Source organism: Rhinatrema bivittatum, chromosome 2, assembly GCF_901001135.1.
Source record: "Rhinatrema bivittatum chromosome 2, aRhiBiv1.1, whole genome shotgun sequence".
Lineage (NCBI taxonomy): Eukaryota > Metazoa > Chordata > Amphibia > Gymnophiona > Rhinatrematidae > Rhinatrema > Rhinatrema bivittatum.
In genome coordinates this window covers 55,261,345-55,280,998 of record NC_042616.1, presented here as the reverse complement: position 1 = coordinate 55,280,998, position 19,654 = coordinate 55,261,345, and the positions used below count along the sequence as shown (strand labels likewise).

General features: G+C 41.9%; 1 protein-coding gene across 16 annotated transcripts in view; it reads right to left on the bottom strand.

The window, feature by feature from the left end:
- The window catches only part of MAP4 (microtubule associated protein 4), a 456,329-nt gene that overhangs the window by 24,567 nt on the left and 412,108 nt on the right, over positions 1-19,654 (bottom strand). For 10 of the 16 annotated variants that reach the window (XM_029588164.1, XM_029588172.1, XM_029588175.1 and 7 more), the window contains 2 exons: positions 15,300-15,392; positions 7,069-7,149 (listed from right to left, as the gene is read on the bottom strand). The exons of 2 other annotated variants lie outside the window; for them this stretch is intronic. In XM_029588164.1, coding sequence (XP_029444024.1) covers positions 7,069-7,149; positions 15,300-15,392 — 174 coding nt within the window. The remainder of the gene's footprint in view (positions 1-7,068; positions 7,150-15,299; positions 15,393-19,654) is intronic. 4 more of the 16 variants (XM_029588168.1, XM_029588177.1, XM_029588169.1 and 1 more) reach the window with 2 other exon arrangements.

Below are 19,654 nucleotides of genomic sequence, written 5' to 3'. Positions count from 1 at the left end.
TGGGGGACCACCAGCCTAAACAGGAGTGCCGACTTTACCCCTTGAAGAAAGCAGACTTTAAATTGTACCCCTATAACAGGAGACTGCAGCCACCCGAACCTTCAGGGAATTAAAGGCTAAATCCTTATAGCCAGGCCACGCTGAAGAAAGGTTAGAATACATGGAATATTCATTGAAGGAGATACTGACCATTCTCTCTACAGCTACCTTCAAAATGTTGCGAGACCTGAACATAAGCCAAAGTAGAGTTAAGTTATTACAAGTCTTCAAGTGCAGAAATCAAAGCATATCCTTTTTCTTTTGTAAATGTGACCACTCAAGATCCAGGCCATAAGATAAAATGGAGAGAGATTTTCCACGACAACTGGGCTTGAATCTCCAAGAAACAGAGGCTAGTGTAACCTCATCAGATCTGCATACCAAGGTCTTCTTGGACAATATGGAGTCAACAGGACTACCTGAATACTCCTTCCCTAATCTCTAAGATCCTTTCTACCAAGAGCCAGGGAGGTAATGCGTATGCCAGCTCCCCTTCTGACCATGACCAGGGCATCTGTTCCTTTGGATCCAAACTCTTGGCAGCGGCTGAAAAACCAACCCTCTGTTCTTGTATGTTGCCATATGATTCATATGGAAGGTTCCCCATCAGTTCCCAGGTTGCCAAAGCTGGACTGAGCTGCCATTTGCCAGATCTAGAAGAATTCTTCTGAAAATAGGCTTGAATCTTCTCCTACCCCCAAAATAAGTGCCACTGGGAACTACAGAAAATCCATTGGGCAGAAAAGAAACAGGAGACCCATCTCCTGCAACAGCCCTAGGTTCAGAGTTCATTCTTGCCTGTTTACATAGGCCACCACTATTGCAGTGTAAGAGCACATTGACACTGTTTTACAAACAGAAGAAAATGCAAAAGGCTAGCCTTATTGTTCTGGTTTATAGAACAAAAGGCTTCAAACATAGAAACAAAGAAATAGAGAAATGACAGAGGAAAAGGACTAAATGGTCCATCCAGTCTGCCCAGTAAGCTTATGGTAGGGAGTATCTGCCATACCATACAGATCACCCCCATACTTATCAGTTTCCCAGGGCCCTTGTTGGTTGTTGTCAGAGTCCAATTCCCCGTTACCTCTGAGATCAGACTCCTTGAGTTACCTGGCTCAGACAACCCAAACTCGCATCTATGGTAATTAGAATCCACACAGGAGATTTCGGTCACCCTCTTCAACAAATTCTCGAGGCACTATCTACTAAGACAGGCTTTTACCAGAAATGAGAATGGAAGGCAGCATTTGTAATCCTGAGAACGACCACCAAGTTACCAAAGATTGGAGGGGCTACATATGATTCCGTACCACAGGAAAAGATTCTATGTGGCAGTCACAGAACCTAGAAGTTGATCATCTCAAACTCTAGGAGCTCTTTAAGCATACAATTTCTGTACTTCATGTAATATCTTGGTCACTTGCTCCAACGTCAGGCGTGCCTGACCTACTTTTGATTCTGATATTCCAGTGACTGGAATATTACTTGGCATAAAGTTCTTTGAAAAACGGATGACCCAGCCCAAGCTTTCTAAAACATGGGCCATCCGTTGGGCGCCCTGATACCTTCTTGATAGAATGTGGCCAGCCATGAGCAGCCAAACAGGTCACCACCTCTACCATGTCTGATGAAGTTAATGGAGCTGTGTCCAGACCAAAGGGGAGTGCTCTGATGTCCGTTCAGATGTCCTACAACATCTGAACAGAGCAACTTTGGATCCTCTTCTCTGATGAGAATGTGAAAGCATGCTTCTGAAAGGTTCAGGGATAATAGGAACTTGTCCTCCCATATTGCCTTTGAAGTGTTTCCATTCTGAAATGAGACAGATTGCAGTTTACTTCTTTGAGTTTGTGAATGTGTTTAAGTTCCATCCTTCTTGGGAACTACAAAATAAAATGGAATATTGATCGCAACCTTGTGTGCCACAAGTAACGAACTACTGTGTTCAGGGACTGGAACCTTTGGAGGATAGCCTGGATTACCAACTCTCTGGCCAATGAAGCACAAGGAGAAACTATGAAAGCAATTGGGAAATGGAGAAGCAAACTTAAGTCACCTAAACAAAACCTTCAATACTCACACTGGTCTGAAATTATATGGTCCGCTTCTGATAAAATTGTTGTAGTTGACCATGTATCGGAAGCAAAGAATGAATCTAAGCTTCACTGGAAAGCATGACTGAAGAGCTAACAATCAAATCTCTGCTTCTTGTTCCCTGTGACCTGAACAAATAAGTATGACTGCTTCCCTGGTCTGTAATGTTTGGCATCCCGTAATTAACAATCCCTATTGAGCTAATAAGATCAATCTTTATCCTCAGGAAGCATGAGGCTTGCGATCTCCTAGACACTTAAACAGCTGTTCCAGATCCTCCTGTTTCTCCTTAAACAGAAGCTTGAACAAGTGTGTCTTAGACCATGAATCTGCTGCACAGTAGCAAAGCCAAAACAGTCTTCTAGCTGATACATTCTGCACTTCAATGGAATCTCAATTTTCCTGACCTGGGATCCACCAGAACAGTAGTTCTAACAACTGCAGAAACCAAAGCATTGAGCCATGACATCTGAAATAAGTGTTGCACAGCTTTCTGAGAGAGGATACAATCTTATTAAAACTCTTTACCCCTCTGAAACAACTCTGGGACTCCCATTTAGTAGGTACCATGTCCTCCAATTCAGAGTGAAGAGGAAAGGCCTTAGAAGATTTGCAGACATCCTTGATAATAGGATCCCAGCAAGGATCCCATCTACTTTAGAATCAGAAATCCTAAGTTGATGCCAACTGATCAACCAGGGTTGAGAACTATTCCTGTGAAAAAGGCAAATAACCATGCCATGCTCCCTCTAACAAAAACACAGCTACTAGAATCTAGCAGATCTTTAGGATACTCGTGCTGTGATTTCCTAGGGGAGGAGGAAGGCACCTCTACAGCCAACTTGGCTCCAGAAGGCAACTTGAGCAGAAGCCCATGTTCAGAGGACCTGGATGGTTTCCCCTCTGACTAGCACAGAAGGCCTGCTGTAAGAATCTAACAATTTCATGGAAAATATCACCTGAACACATGCCTGTTCAGAAGAGAGTTCCGGAGATCCCCAAATCTAGTTACTGGAGCCAGAAAGGCTGTTTGAGCCACAAGGCTAGAATCCAAAATGGCATCCATTCCTGCCAAGACTGACACTTCAGAAGTCTCTCCCCACCCATCTCACACTGTGAAGCAGGTAAGAGACTCAATTTCCACTGCTGCTTAGACCAGAAAAGCAAAACCCAAGCCTGCTGAAGTCATCTCAGGAGCCTCCCTGTTCCTGACACACGCTGTAAAGGGGGCCTCAAGCACTAATGAATACCTGCAACTGCAGGTTCCACACTGGCGGCCATGTTCAGGCTTAGTCATGCAGCCAGCTAGAACAGTGCAGAACAAGCCCGGGCCCAGCAGAAAAGTTACATTCCCAAATTAAACTACTGAACGACCGAGTGGACCGAGTGTCCATGAGGTCAAATTAATGTGGGCCCAGGCTCGCTCAACGATAGGAGGTAGCGGGGTGAGGGGGATCGAGGAAAGGGGGGGGGGGGAAGCGCGGGCGGTTTGAGCGAAAAGGGATCGTGGCGTTTAGGGATTGGCAGGGAGCAGTCGGGGGAAGGGAACAGATCGAAGGGAGATTCTGATTGGCGGGGGGGATTTCAAATTTGTTACAGAGTAGGGAGAGTAGCGCGAGCAGGGACAGTTCGGGTTCGCGCGGCGGCGAGGATAGTCTGGCGTGGTAGTTGCTACCCTCCCACCCACCCTTTTGTATTGAGGCTTTGTGGTTGTATATTGAGGGGAAGTTGTCGCGGCTTGGGGGGGGGAAATGTGTTGTGTATGGCGCTTGGCCCGAGCCATAAGATTGTTATAGTTTTGTTATGTTAAGGACGGATTTCAGAAATTCAAATGATGGTAGACAACTGGGGCTGTTGTCAGGGAGTGGCCCCTTGCTGGTGAGAGGCGGGGGCCGCTGGGCCAGACTCCCTGCAGAATGCTGTAGGGGGTCCACTCAGGCTGGCTCCTTGCCTGTTGACGGCGGGAGTCGGAGCCTGCTGTGTGGGGCCTGAGAACATCGAGCCGAGTGGCTGGAATGGCTATCCTGCCGGAAAGAGGCGGATAGAAGGGGAGGTGAGGGATAGTCTGAAATCCGTATATGTATTCAAATATGTATATGTTGTACCATGGGGGCTCGGGTCATTGGAATTAAAGCTGCGGCCTGGTTATACCCAAATATTGTGTCTGTTGGCATTTTTGGAATGGATGGGAGGTGATGAGTGAGTGAGGTCCTGGTTGCCCATATTATAAAGTCTAGCAATCGCTTCCTCAGTGTCCTCACAAGCTTAACTGAGGCATTAGGCAGAATAGCTAAAACTTTTTTTTTAAACTGTATTTAAGCTTATAAAAAAAAAGGGTGGGGGGACAAGGAGGGAGAGGCAGAGTCTTAAAGAACCTTTTTACCCCTTCCCAACCCCCCTCAAGTCAATCCCATAGGCTCTACCAGATCCCTTCTAGGATCAGAAGCCTTCACAGTGGGCTTAGGAGCCTGGCCCTTAACCACTGGGAAGAGAGGCCCTATTCACAACTCAGTAGAGAGGCAGGCCCTGCGAAAAGAAAATCCTGCTGCACCATCATTGCATCCTACCATCTGCTGGAGGCAGAAACTACTGGGGGGGGTTTCTATGCTGCACCACAAAGCAGTAGTGAAGACATCACCAAAAGCTGAATGCATTGCCTTTACCTGCAGGCAGGGGAGAATAAACCCATTTGTCTGGACTGGTGTAGCAGGATGAGGAGGAAGCTTTTGTACACATTTTATCTGCACACATTGTACTGTATGTATAAGTCTTGTATCATGCATAGAAGCAATTATGCGCACAAAATATTTTCTGCATGCTAAGTATGTCTTCTGAGAACATTTTCAAGTTAGCACCTTCTTGTTTTTTTGCATACAATTAGCTTAATGCATCGGGAGTTAACTATTTTTAGCTCACATTTTATTACCAGAATTCATTACCTCTGGAATTCGTTGCGGGAGGATGTAGTTAGGGCAGTTCGTGTCTGATTTAAATAAAGAAAAATAATGCCATGATACCAGAATGAAATCATTCTTCCTTTTAATGTTGTGGGGCTTAGCTATACAAGTGAACCCTACCTCACCTGGATGCAATATTCTCCAAGAATCTAAAAGCTGGAGATTCACACAAAGAGAGAAATACCCTTGCCTCTGCCCATAGGTGAAGTAACCTGTCTATAGTTGCATCCACTATACAATTAAAATCACATCCCACCACCAAGGGAGCGTGTAATTGGGTTTAAAAAAAGGTTTGGATAAGTTCCTGGAGGAGAAGTCCATAAACTGCTATTAATCAAGCTGACTTCGGGAATAGCCTCTGCTTGCTGCTGGCATTAGTAGCATGGGCTCTATTTAATGTTTGGGCATTTGCCAGGGACTTGTACCTCGGACTGGCCACTGTTGGAAAACAGGATGCTGGACTTGGACCCCTCCCTCAGTCTGACAACTTATGTCCTTACATCAGGCTCTTAATGATTGGGACATGGTTCAATTTTCAAATAAACCCAAACCTGCCAACCCTCACCTCCCCTACAACCCGCAATGCTCATGAGGTAAGACATTTTACTTTGAACAAAACAAGTTATTACACTTTAAACAACGCATTGCAAATCACAGATCACCCAACATAACTCCTCGTCAATACCCAATAAATCAATACCATCTTGGTCAGTGCTCAACAAGGAACAGTGATAAAGCAAACTAAAACAGATTTATCACTACTGAGGGATCAAAAAAAACTCTATCAACTAATGTATCACCTCACTTATTCATACTTTACTTGTTAATTTGATTTTTTGACTAAAGAATGCACATACAGTGCTATATTGATCAATCCAGTTATTTATTTATCTAACATTTTTATATACCACAATTCATGTAGCAAAGTTACATATCATTTCGGTTTACATTATAACAATAACAAGCATGTAAGAATGCGATTACATTAAAACAGGGGAATAAAACTAGGATAAGAGTTATATTTATATTCATTTTATAAAAATGGATATTTATATTCATTATATAAAAACAAAACAAAAATAATTTCAAAGAGAAAACGTTTTTGGATGGAGTAGAAAGATTCATGTTTGTTTTTATTCACATTACCCCACAGTAATGGTGTGTTAATTTCTTAATCATTAACAATCCACCTCCAACCACTTTAATATATAGAACGTGCCAAAATTCCAATCAAAAAAATATACTCTTCCATCCAATTTCATCAAAATGATTTTTTTTTTGAATATTCAATCTATGAATTCAAGCACTGCTATTAGCTTCAATTGTTCTCTAAATTTTATGACAATGCTGCAACATTCAAAGCAGACGTGAATTTAACAACAGATTGAAGATACTAACATCCCCTGAAGACAGACCATGGTGGTCTGAAACATGGCCCCCGTTGGGAGGACGGTAACAATTTAAATTCACATCGGCTTTGAATGTTGCAACATTGTCATAAAATTTAGAGAACAATTGAAGCTAATAGCAGTGCTTGAATTCATAGATTGAAAAATTAAAAAAAAAATCATTTTGATGAAATTGAATGGAAGAGTATATTTTTTTGATTAGAACTTTGACACTTTTTGGATATTTTGGCACGCTCTATATATAAAAAAGTGGTTGGAGGTGGATTGTTAATGATTAAAAAATTAACACCATTACTGTGGGGTAATGTGAATAAAAAAAAAACCACATATGAAGCTTTCCACTCCATCCAAAAATTTCTCTTTGAAATTATTTGTTTTGTTTTTATATAAAGAATATAAATAACTAGATTGATCAATATAACACTGTATGTGCGTTCTTTAGTCAAAAAATCAAACAAGGAACAGTGGCATTCCTGGGCAAATAGAGTGATAGGAACCCAGCCAAACACATAACCCAAAACAAAAAAACCAAGCCAAGCCAGAACAGGCCTGGTTGTAGTACTCACACTGGTATTGTCTGTGCTGGGTTTGTGGTCATTAGTCGATTGTGTGCGGCTGCCTGACGTGGGCTTTTGAGAATTTGGAACCTGAAAATAAGCACTTAATTTTACTGTCTGAATGAAGAGTGAGGGATCAGGGGACAGAAGATTCCAGGAGTGAAAGACTAAGGCTGATAGAACAGAAAGAGTAAGAGGCAGAAGTCTGACATGTATAAAGAAACAGTCCCACACAAAAGAATGCCCAAAGCAGAAAAGGTCATCTTAAAATGGAATCAGCAAACAAAATTTGGGAGGTTTGATCAACCACCATCTAAAAACTGCATAGCTGTGCACTAAGCTCACCAACGGATGTGATGAGCTGACTCTGGAAGGTTTGCTGCCTTGGATCACATCTTCAATAAACCCCATCGTCCTGCACCTATCATCTCATTATTCTACAAAACGTTTTCAATGATGGACCAGCATACCCAAACACAAAATATGTGTAAACTGTCCCCATTTGCTTCTAGTCACACTGTTGCTTTCACCAAATGGCAAGATAGTGTTAGGAACCTAAGATTATACATGTAAAAGTCTCAGTACCACCGTCTCGTCTTCACACTAAAGCTAAGTCACACAACACTCTCCCTTCTCAATTCCTAATGCCTCCGATCTGGCCAGCTAAGTTCAGTATTTGTGCAGAAGGAAAGTGACAGACCTTGTTTCTTCTCAAGTTAAACATGAATTCTATTAGAATTCTTATACTGGCCCTTTATCTCGAAGCACACTGGGTAACCTGAGGGTGGGGTCCTGAAATGGTAAATGAGGTTCAAAACTGGTTGAATTATGGGAAACCATGGCCCGCACTGTTCACACCGTGGTAAGAGATCAGTTCTGGGGCCAAGTCTAGTTAAATGTCTTTTGTAAGCTATATTGCAGAGGGCTAAGAGAAAACATGTGACCAATGATACTAAGATCTGTAGCTGGGCCAACCCTCTAAACCAGTATGAAAAAATGGTTTAATGAACACACAGTGTTATGCATTAGGGTTACAAAAACTCAACAGTACAATCCATGGGTGATAGACTGATAATCAGCAAATAGAAGACAGATCTGCGAGGGATTCGGGTGGGGTATGAGGATCTCTGGCAAACCAATATAGAGAGGAGAGGGAAGGGGATGGTATACAAGGGTGTGGAATGAAGATAAAACCTCAACACACAACACTAGCTAGACCTCCCCTGGAGTACTGTGCCCAGGTCGAGACTGCACCTCCCGATAAAGGTATTCCAATAGGCAGCTGCCAAAAGGGTCCAATCTACACAAATTTTGGATTCCTTGCAGCTTTAGCTACTCAATTTGCAAATGCACAAAAGACCCAGTACATGGGCTTTCCAGAGCAAACAGTTGAGACATGATGAAAAGGCTGAAGAAAGTTTGGATATAATGGTTTATAAGTTTGAAATAATTCATGGGATGGGAATTTCCACAAAGGTGGCCTCCCTAAAATCTCTATTGTAATTTAATCCCATCACTTGTCTTATCCCAAGAAGAGTTGGAGAACAAGCGACTGACACTATCACAACCCCCACCTTTATATATCCCATAGCTATCAAGTCGCCCTCAAGTCAGCTTTCCCAGGCTAAATAAACCCAGCTACTTCAACCTGGCCCCTCAGGATTTAGGATGATAATCTTTAGATGCTATACCCTGTACTTTCTCCAATTGTCCATCATCTATGGGTACAGTCAAACAACTTGACCCTTTGCTCCAACAATGGTTTCAGCAATGCAAGCAGAGAATAAACCACACCATGTGATATTCCCATTAACACAGATCAGCATGGTGTGGGGTTTTTTTTTTTGTTTTTATAATGTAGTACAATATCGCTGACTCCTATTCAGTTTGTAGTGAACTATAATCCCCGGACCTTTCTTCTGCAATACTCCTGGCCTAGCCATTCCCCATTTTCTATCTGATTTTCCCTTTCTAAAAAAGTTTAGCACTCCCCTACAGCTCTAGTTGCCTAACATGTCAAGATCAACTTCTAATCCTGGCCACCAAGATGCTCGCATCTCTTGAAACTGGCCCTGCAAACATTAAGTGTATTCCCTGACATACAGACAGCTAAAATTATTGGGAAGTATTTGACCCAGGGCCAAACCTTTGCAGATGTCTCCTCCCAAAGAAAATATACATGAAAAAAAAAACAAACTAGAACACATGGCGGGGTTGCAGAAAGGAGGGCACATATGAACATGCGGTGCTGGTGCCCTTTGGTATCTTCTTTTTGGGATGATGTGGAGGAGGAGATTCAATTGATAAGTAAATCTAAGATTCCGTTAACACATTGTTTGGGATTATTACTGCTGCTTTTAATGCAACTGCACATTGTTCCCTGCCTAAACGGGAATTGGATTCAGACGACAACCAAAGGCCCCCGACTTCCATACTATTATGTGGACATAAGGAAAAAAAAAAGCACAGGACTGCTATGGCCAAGTCCTAAAGGAAATGAAGAAAACGTACATGGGGAGGATGGGGGGGGGGGGGGGGGGGGGGGGAACTTACCAGCGTGGCGGTTACTGCCCTTAACCAAATAAACCTCGACACTTTTGATGCAACTCCAACACTGCTCTATGCTTCAGTGGCTGGGGAAAAGGGGAATGGCATTTAGACAGCAACCATCGGGGGCCCCAACTTTTACGGTCTGTGGAAGTGATGAGCATGGGGGTAACCAGCACAGCGCAGCAGTTACTGCCCTTAATAGAAGCATGGGGGATTACTACCCTTAACCAAGAAGCCTTGACCCTTTTGATGCAACTGCAGCATTTGCTCTCTGCAATGGGGGCTGAGAGGAAAGAAATTTGGATTCGGGGACAACCAACACGAGCCAAGACTTTTTACAGTCTGGGGCACTGATGCTCAGACAATAAGCAAAAAAAAACAAACAAACCAGGACTGCTTCTTCGGTCAAGTCCATAAGCAAAGCACATCGAGCAAAACTGACTGATAACACGGGGGTAACCTGCACAGCACAGCAGATAGTACCATCAGAAGCTTGTTGGGCAGACAATGGACCATCGGTCCTTTCCTGCCATCATTTCTATGTAAATTTGGATGGCAAGGATATGACTGATCATCATTGCATTCATGCTGCCCGTCACACTATCGTGTTACTTTGGAAAGAGACTCCTATTAAATAGTCACTGCTAACTGAAATTGCTCTCATTGAAAAGATGTTATTTACTTTGGGGGGGAAAATTGGATAAATATGATCAAATCTGTGAGGAAGTTTTGGAATTATAGGTGTACTTGATTTGTGATGTTTTAATGTGGTACTCTGGTGGGGATGGATAATCTCTCAAGAAGGGACTGGTAACAGACTTGTAAGTATGCACTGACAGTTCTAACTGTGTAATCGGTCATATGTATGATGCCTGATTCTGGGCGTCTACCATTTGGTAAAGTGTGTTTTAAAAAAAACAAACCCAAAACTTCCTGTATCTCTTCAGAGGAAGACTTCATGTACTTCAAGGAAATTCACCAGTTAGTATGGAAAAGGAGAGGTGGGTGTGGGGAATCCCGTCCCAAAGATCTAGGCAAGTGGCAGAGAAACACGTTTAGATTATGGAGCCTGGAGGTTGCACATTGAAACAAAAAAAGCCCAGCGGAGGCTCAGAACACAATACAAAGGAGAAATGATTACTCAGAATGAAAATGGTTTGGTATTGATATTTATGGATCGAAAACAAAGAAATCTGCTGATGAATCTACCCACAGGGCTCCCCCTTATAAGGAAGTCTGACTGTGGTGGTGGCTAGGAAGGTGGTCTCAGACAACTCAGTAGCTGGGGGGAGGGGGAAGACGGTACAAGAGAAACTATTCAGATAGTTATCAGGGCAGTCTATACATCCTGCAGGAATAAACAGGACTGCTTCTTCCGAATGGGATGGCAAGAACTAATCTACAATAATACCCGCCCCCTCAAATTCAGGTTGAGTCACTGCCATTCAAACTGATCCAAAACTTTGCAATTTAGGACTGCAGAAACATGCATGCAGCCTGCTCTGGACTATAGGGAAACGTCTAAAGAATAAGAAAAGGCAATGAGACCATCTGACTTTACTGACAGGTAAATAAATCACAGCTACATGGATTAACATGGTCTCCCATCTTTATAGAATCTCAGGCATAGAGGATTAGTGCTAAATTGCAAAATCATTAATCTGATTTGCTGAATTTGACCCTTATTTGACAACAAACCAAAATCCCACTATCTCCCACCAAAGGGCAATTTCCATTCAGGATTAGAATAGCATGCATTACAGAAAAAGCACAGACATGCAGAGGAAGGTGAACCACGTCTATACGATGTAGATTTTAGGATTGCCATTCATCACTTTTTAACACACATCTCAAAAGGTTTCAAATTACAAAAAAAGTGAAGTCATCCCAGAATGTGGTCTCTTTCCTTACTTTTGACAGAATTCAGACCAGACCATTAACAGAAATGATTCCCAACTATCCGGCCGATCCAGTACAGTGCCCTCCGGAGGAGCGCACTGATAGACCGGTTTGGATGCACATTTGACGTGCTAGCTTTACCCCTTTTTACAGTAAGGGGTACTAGCGCGTTGAAAATGCGCATCCAACCTCCCGAAACTAATAGCTCCCGCGCGATACAGAAAAGTAAAATGTGCAGCCAAGCCGCACATTTTACTTTCAGAAATTAACTCCAGCCTTTGGGCAGGCGTTAATTTCTGCTGGCGCCAGGGAAGTGCACAGAAAAGCAGAAAAAAATGCTTTTCTGTACACCCTCCGACTTTTATCATAGCGATATTAAGTCAGAGGCCCCAAGAGTAAAAAATAAAAAAAAAAATTTTTTAATTGGCTGGAGGCCCGCGGGTCGGAAGACGAACGCTCAGTTTAGCCGGCGTCCGTTTTCCGAACCTGTGGCTGTCAGCGGGTTGGAGAACAGATGCCGGCAAAATTGAGCATCGGTTGTTAAACCTGCTGACAACCGCCGCTCCTTTTACCACGGGCTCTAATTTGCATAGGCCACCCTCCTGAATCGCGCGCCCAGGAGAGTGGCCTGTGCGCTCGCCAGCTCTCCCACGCGTTTTTCTGTATCGGCCTGTATGTAAGCAAAACATAAGAGGCACTACAGAGTGCCCAGTCTGCATTTTAAGCCCTATAGGGTAAGAGATGGACCTAAGCAGGTGTTCCCTGGGGAGGAGCATGATGATAGAAACACTGAAATGACCTTTAAAGGTATAAAATCAATGCATAAAAGGCAGGCATTTTTCAGTGGAAAGGAAAACCTAGAACAAGGGCTACACGCTATTAAAGTGAAAGGAAGACTAGGGGATTACCCTAAGGAAATATTCCTCCAAAGAAAATGGGATGGATAAATGGATCAGAGGCTGTCTTACTTGTAAATGATAAATAGTTCTCCAACAGAGAAAAACAAACAAGCTCAGCAGAATATAAGAAAGCCTGTAATAAAGATCCTAAATTGTAGCAAAGTGAGAAAAGCCAGTCTACTGCATTGTATAAGGAAGAGAAAGGGCTCTGCACACATTTCAGTCTGTTTTCTGCAAGAACCATGAGATGGAGACTGTTCTTTTGGCTCTTGTGGATGGTATTCGGGCAAGTGCTGACATAAGCCAGACCTGTTGGCTGCATTCAATACAACTGATCACGGGCCATTACTGAGGTACTTGTAGAGTACCAAGGGTTGGCAGACTGGCCTGGGAATGGTTTAGCTCTTCTTGCAGACAGAAAATGTCTGTAGGGAAAGTGTCCTATCCTCATCTAGGGCACTTGCCTGTAGGGCATCACAGGGCTCTGCTCTAAGTTTTTAATATTTACTTGTGATTTCTAGTGGATATCAGTTTTGTTATAACTCGTTTTTGCAAATTACATCCAGTAGTATGTAAGAGGAGGACATGAACAGTTATTAATGGTCACCAAACTGAAAGCATTTTTGGAGGCAGCAGGACTCTGGCTAGAGTACCATAAACTGACACTGAGCCCTACAAAACTGGTGCTACTGAGTGTTTAGATTTAAGCCTCAGTTGATGTAGCCTTCACTTTTGGGAGTGACCCTAGTATTGTAGTTCGCAGTTGAGGAGTCCTATTGGATTCTTCTATAACAATGGTGTCCCAGTTTGCTTCTGTAGTACGGGCTCATTTATATGGTTATGGAAAATACACATTCATACACTGGAGAAGGTACAGAAAAGGGCAACCAAAATGATAAAGGGGATGGAACGCCTCCCCTATGAGGAAAGGGGAAGGTGTTTAGGGTTGTTCAGCTTGGAAAAGAGATGGCTGAGGAGGGATATGATGGAGGTCAATAAAATCATGAAAGGACTAGAATAGTTTATGTAAATTGGTTTACTCTTTTACATAAAAAAATGACTAGCATGCATTCCATGAAGTTAGCAAGTAGCACATTTAAAACAAATTCTCACTCAATGCATAATTAAGCTCTGGAATTTATTGCTAAATATGGTTAAGGCAGTTAAGCTTATCTAAATTTAAAAAGAGGTATGGACATGTTCCTAGAGAAGTCCTTAAACTACTAGACAAGTTGACTTAGGAAATATTCATGCTTATTACTGGCATTAGTAGCATGGGATCTATTTAATGTTAGAGTACTTGCCAGGGACTGGGCTTGATGGACCCTCTGACCCAGTATGGCAGCTTCATATGTTCTTACAATGGTTACACCCTTTTCTGAATCAAGATGATCTGGCTACCATCATTCATTCTTCTAACACTACCTAGGGAAAGGCTACTGTAATTTTTGGTAGAAGGGTCTGCCACAAAGGACAATCAGATTACAGTTGCTGCAAAATGCCACAGCAAGATTAATGGGAAAGAACCAGTAATGTCACCCCACACTTACAAGTTACATTGGCTCTCAACTAAGAATAGAATCAAGTTCCGGGTCCTCACTGTTTTTCAAATGTCTAAATGTGGTGGGTTCGGCCTTACTTGAGGCAGGCTGTTGCAACACATCGAAGCCATCATGGCTAGTTAGGCCCTTCCAACAAGCTCCATTTGCTATTCCAGCTCTAGAGAAAACCAAATAGGCTGTGACTTGTTGCAGGAGCATTTTGGAGTTTCTGGCCCTATCCTATGGAATTCTATGCCACGGAGGCAAGGCTGAAGATGAGTTTTCTCCTTCAGGATGCTGGTCAGTCCTGTTGGGCATAGCTGGGTGGAACTTATCTGGCTAGGTGGGTCAATACTGACCTTGGGTCTATTTTGTCCTTGTGTCTCCTGATGCTGTTTAATGTAATCATCGGTTTGCTTTTACTGTTGTAACCTGCTTTGTCCTTGATATCCCACTTTACAAATTAAGTCCCACTAAATAAATCAAATCACATATTTCATGTGCTGCCCTCTCGGTGTCAACTTGGAATTCAAGGGGGCTTCATGAATACAGGGGACAATTTTTTCCACTCAATCACCTTGGTTCAGGTCTTCAAAAGTAAAATATTGCTTTTCAGAATTTTATATTTCATATATATCTTTTCATATTTACCATCCTTCTGAATTAATCATGGCGGTTTACAATAAGAGCACTATCTAAAACCAATTCAAATACATTCAGGAACAAAATAAATCACATTTCAGAGCCATCTAACAGTAAAATACTTCAGTTTTGCAACCTAGAGTTTTGTCTCTTTCTTAATCAGCGTATGCTAGTCTGGATAACCATTTTTTTTGGATCTTTTTTTAAACTGCTTTCTGGATTTTAGGTCTTTCAGGACTGGAAATACTTCTCTCGCTAAAGCTGATCTCCTACATAGCAGATCTATTAAGACCAACCTCTTTCACTTTGAGGCAGGCGGCATACACAGCCTACAAGAGCTTCTTAACAAAGTTCCCAATGGTAATGAGGTTTAAACGGAGTGAAAAAAAAAAAAAAAGAGAAACTAATGAAGCATTAATATTTAACAGAAGACTCAAGGAGCATCCGTAGTTTTAAACTGTCCAAAGTGAATGGGAACTCTGAAAGCCAACTATAGCAAGAGCAGTCGCATCACTAATGTAAAAACCAAATGAACATGCTGCCAGAAATTTGGCCGACTGCCCTCCATGAAATTCTTTAAACATTGCCACACATTATCTACATTCTGACACACATTTATAAGATAAAACACACACACACACACACAACATAAATAAGGAAGCAGTAATAGCAGAAGGTTAGTAGACAGCTGTCCAGAGCCCATACTTACATTCCCACCACCAGGGACATGCTTAATATTGTCCTTGGAGCCACACTTGGACTGAACATGGCTGTAGTTCACTTTTTTGGAGACTATCTGGACCTGGAGCAGCACAGAATGGAAAACGACACAAAGAAGGGGAGAGGCATGGTTAGAATTAGAACACAGATGGCTGTGAGTTATGGCTTAATACAGTAAATAAGCAAGGAAATGGTGGGCTATGTCTGAAGTACAATCAGTATAAGATGTGGGAAAAAACAAGAGAGAGGAAGGAAGTACAAAGACAAGGAAGCAGACAGCAGTGGTGGTAACATGTTAAATGCCATTATAGTGCATTCTGTCAACACTTTATTATACACAGCAAACTGTAAAAGGACAGACGGGCTACTAATGTGTGTGGTAGGAGAGAAACTCCCCAAGAACCAACTCCATAAATAATCTACTGCACTTCGTCTCTCAATTACCAAAAATGAATGCATCTCTCTTCTGTACCCAATTAAAAACAAAAAAGGTTTGCACGCTTCATTCCTTCTCAGTCTGGTCTTCACCCCATGACAAAGAGCAGCAGCATTTCAGTCTAACATCTACCAAACTCTTTCAGCTCACAGTAAGTTATATTCCTACTACAAATAAGTATGAGAGAAAAAATGTGTGAAGCTTGCTGGGCAGACTGGATGGGCCATTTGGTCTTCTTCTGCCGTCATTTCTATGTTTCTATATGTTTCTATAAATGTTGGCGATACATGAAGAGCAACCAAAGAGATGACGGATCACGCATGCCCCAGTACAGTAATTCTCAACCAGTGTCTCACCAAAAATTATATATAGCAAGCTTGTGCTTCCTAAAACTGCCACATGTGTCCGCTGCTTGAGGAGAATGTAGAGCAGGGAGTACCTATGTATTTTAGTCTAGAAAAGTACCCAAACAAAATAGTAGGTGAAAGTCTGTGCATGGACTTTTTCCAACTCATTTTTCCAACGGGAATATTTTCCCTTTGAAAATTGGCATAAATGCTATGGGTAAAAAAAAAACCACTCTTTGTGGACTTTATACTTCTGCACACAGTTTTAAAGTTGCCTTAGAGAGAGTCTGGCTTCTCAGGGTTTCAGTATTTGCAAATTTCTGGTCCTTCATTCTGTAATAGGTAAGGGTCAGTCTGTGCTCTGCGTGTGTGACAGAGGTGAGGAATTCTGCTGACTAGCATGTAGGTTCTGGGTAGGGATCTTTAGCCACCCAGTTTGGTATGGTTTGGTTTTCCAACAGGAACATATTGTGTTCTGTATTTGCAGTGTTGTATTTTCATAGGTAGTAGGGTTGTTGCTTATCTAAGTCCTGGATGTTAGTGCTGTAATGGTATGGCAGGTTTGATATATAGATTCTAAGTGTCTTTTTTTTTTTGCAGGATTTCATGTTATTTCACAAAGTATCTGGCAGGGGAGGGATGTTGAAGTGCTGTTACTGAGGGGATTCCAGAATTTAATATATATTTTTTGTATGGCAAGTTGAAAAGGGAAACATTTTACGATATGGGGTACTGATATATTGACATTGGGGATAAAGCTTCTATGGTCAAGTCCAAAGGCATAGAACGTTCAAGCAGCATTGTCTGAATTATCAGGAAGGCTGCTCACCACGCAAAAATGTTGCAGTAATTTTGTTATGGATTTGACAGTTGCTTGGTTTTGCTTCTAAGTATTATTACCCTTAATATAAAGCATGGGGATAACCTTCATGGAGCGGTAGTTATTGCTATGGAAAGCTTGCTGGGCAGACTGGATGGACTATTCAGTCTTTTTCTGCAGACAGTACTATGCCACTATATTTTATGTTCACATCCTTGCTCTGCTCTATATAAACTCCAGAAGAGTTCAGAACTTCTTGAGGTTGACAGTGAGATACACAAGAGTTTTACTATTCCACCCTGAAGACATCAGTCCCAGATTTCTCACTAATAAAGTGAAGATTCAAACTTATGAAAGTAATCAAATTTAACAAATTTTGACAAGCAGTTATTGAAATGAAATGTATTCTCTCTTGCATCATTAACAAAATGTTTAGAATTTTTTTTAATTCAGCCGAGGAATTTAATGTGCAGCGTGTCACACACGAGCATCACCTGTCAGGTGTGTCAAGGCAGAAAAAAGGTTGAGAACCACTGCTCTAGTAAGTAGAACAGGCTCCAAAGTTTACAAAAAAAGACAACAGCAGAAAAAGTATTGTGCAAATCGTCTACAAAGAAACAAGTACACAGTAGCTTCATTAGTAACTAATGCATATTTAGAAGCAAATAGGACAGGGAAGGTCTCATGAAGAAAATGCTCTTTACTTCACTTCGTTTCCAAAAAATATATCTAGAGAGCTACCGAACATGGCTTCCACAGATATGCAAACTATGCACGTCAGACGAGCAAGAAAAGGTTCTGGCAGGTTAACTACAGACTCTGATGCTTTGCACAGTTATTTGCAACTGAAGCCTTTTCAGGGAGTATCTGGACTTCACTTGTCAGACTCCCACCAATACAAGTGCAATAGTGGAGAATTACTTATCAGTAACTGATCTCTGAAGTTAATTTCCTCTGATTCAAATGGCTTGGCTCATTAGACGTGGCACTTTGCCGGAAGTTTCTACTAGGCTCTGGAATGCTTTTTATAGCTCCTAGGTGGCTGTACGACATCGGCCCCTCTGGCAGGGAAGAAAAAGCTGAGAAGTAAACAGTGAGCTATGCAAAAAAGAACCGTTTATAAGGGTAAAACTCACGTATGTAAACATATACAAGAGAAAATATAAAGACCAGCATGGCTTTCAGGGGAGATGGCTAAAAAGTGTTAAAATATTTGTATTTGGAAAGTGTAAAAGATCTCAAAGCGAAGTGCAGGAAAGAATTTTTGGATAGCAAACACCTGAAACATAAGGCAAGAACCAAAGTGGCAAGAGGAGGTGACTTTAGTTATGCCAATAATGGGAAGACACGTACAGATGGGTCTGCAAGACAAAGGAGACGAGGAATATACAGAAGGGAAGAAGGAAAAGGCAGAAACTCTAAACACTTGTATTCATGGACGATGGGGACTGGAAAGGGACGACAGATCAATGATACCTGTCGCACTATTTACAGAAGGTTTGCACAGACCTAGCAAAACCAAGTAACAAGCATTTCAAGGGCTTTCGTTGTCTCTACTGGTTAATCTATTCAGTTGATCTTATTTGGAGATAGAAGTAATTATGTGGATGTCATCCTGTCCATCAACATAGTAATAAAAGGAGGATGGAAAATACGGGCCTGTTAGCTGTAAAAGAAAACAAAAGCCTACAACAGAGACCAAGGTTTTGAATCCAATGGGTTGCAGCATCCAAGACAGTGTCAAAACAAAATTTAAGTTTCTTTGACTGGGTGTCCAGAGAACTAGATCAGGGGGCATGCACCAAATGTAGTACTCAGATTCCAGTGAAGCTTTTGGTACTGTTCTGTATAGAAGGTTCATACACCTTGCAGACTTAGGGTGGGCTCCAAGCTGGTGGGGCTGGATTAGAAATTAGTTGCATGATAGAAAAGAGGTTAGTGGTAAACGACGTTCACTTTGAGAAAAGGACAGAAGGGAAATTACTGGAGTGAATCCAAGTCTTGTGCTGGGGGCTTAAAATCCTCACCAGTAAGATTGCAGGGAAGATAATTAGAAACTGCCTTTATGCAGAGGACACCCCTGAGAGATTAGATAAGATGAAGAACAATCTAAAAGCTCAAAGAGCACTTGGCAATTAAGTTTCAATACAAGCCATGTGCAGTAATGCAGAAGGGCTGCAGAAACCTGAGGGAAAAGCATGCGATGGGTAGTAGAGGGAGCAGCTGATGTATGCCAAGCAAGAGGCACCTTGGGGATGATATCCAATTATTTTAAAAAGCTTGCAAGAGCACGACTTAAGCAATGGCTATAGCCAAAGGAATATTGTGCATAGGAAGAGACTTCACCAGAAGAAAAAAAAGGAAGGGATATTACTTCTGCAAAGGTTATTGGCGAGACATCATCTGGAACAGTGTCCAAAGCTGTAGTCCATACCTCCAAAATATGTAGACACGGCCCAAAGAAGGGCTAATAAAATGGTGTAGGACCTCTACCAAAAACCCTATGAGATGAACTTTAAGGACCTAAAGCAATTCTTAGAAAAAAGGAGCGAGAAAGGTGGGATATGATAGAGATATCCAAATACCTTAAAATTAGATTTAAGAGTAATATCAAAGAGGGTGGTAGATGCAGGAAGAGCCTCCCAAGAAACATAGTAGGGGGTAAAAACTAGTAACCAAATTCAAGAAAGCAATGGTTAAGCAGAGGATACCTAGCTGCAAAGGGTACGTCAGTCAGATCA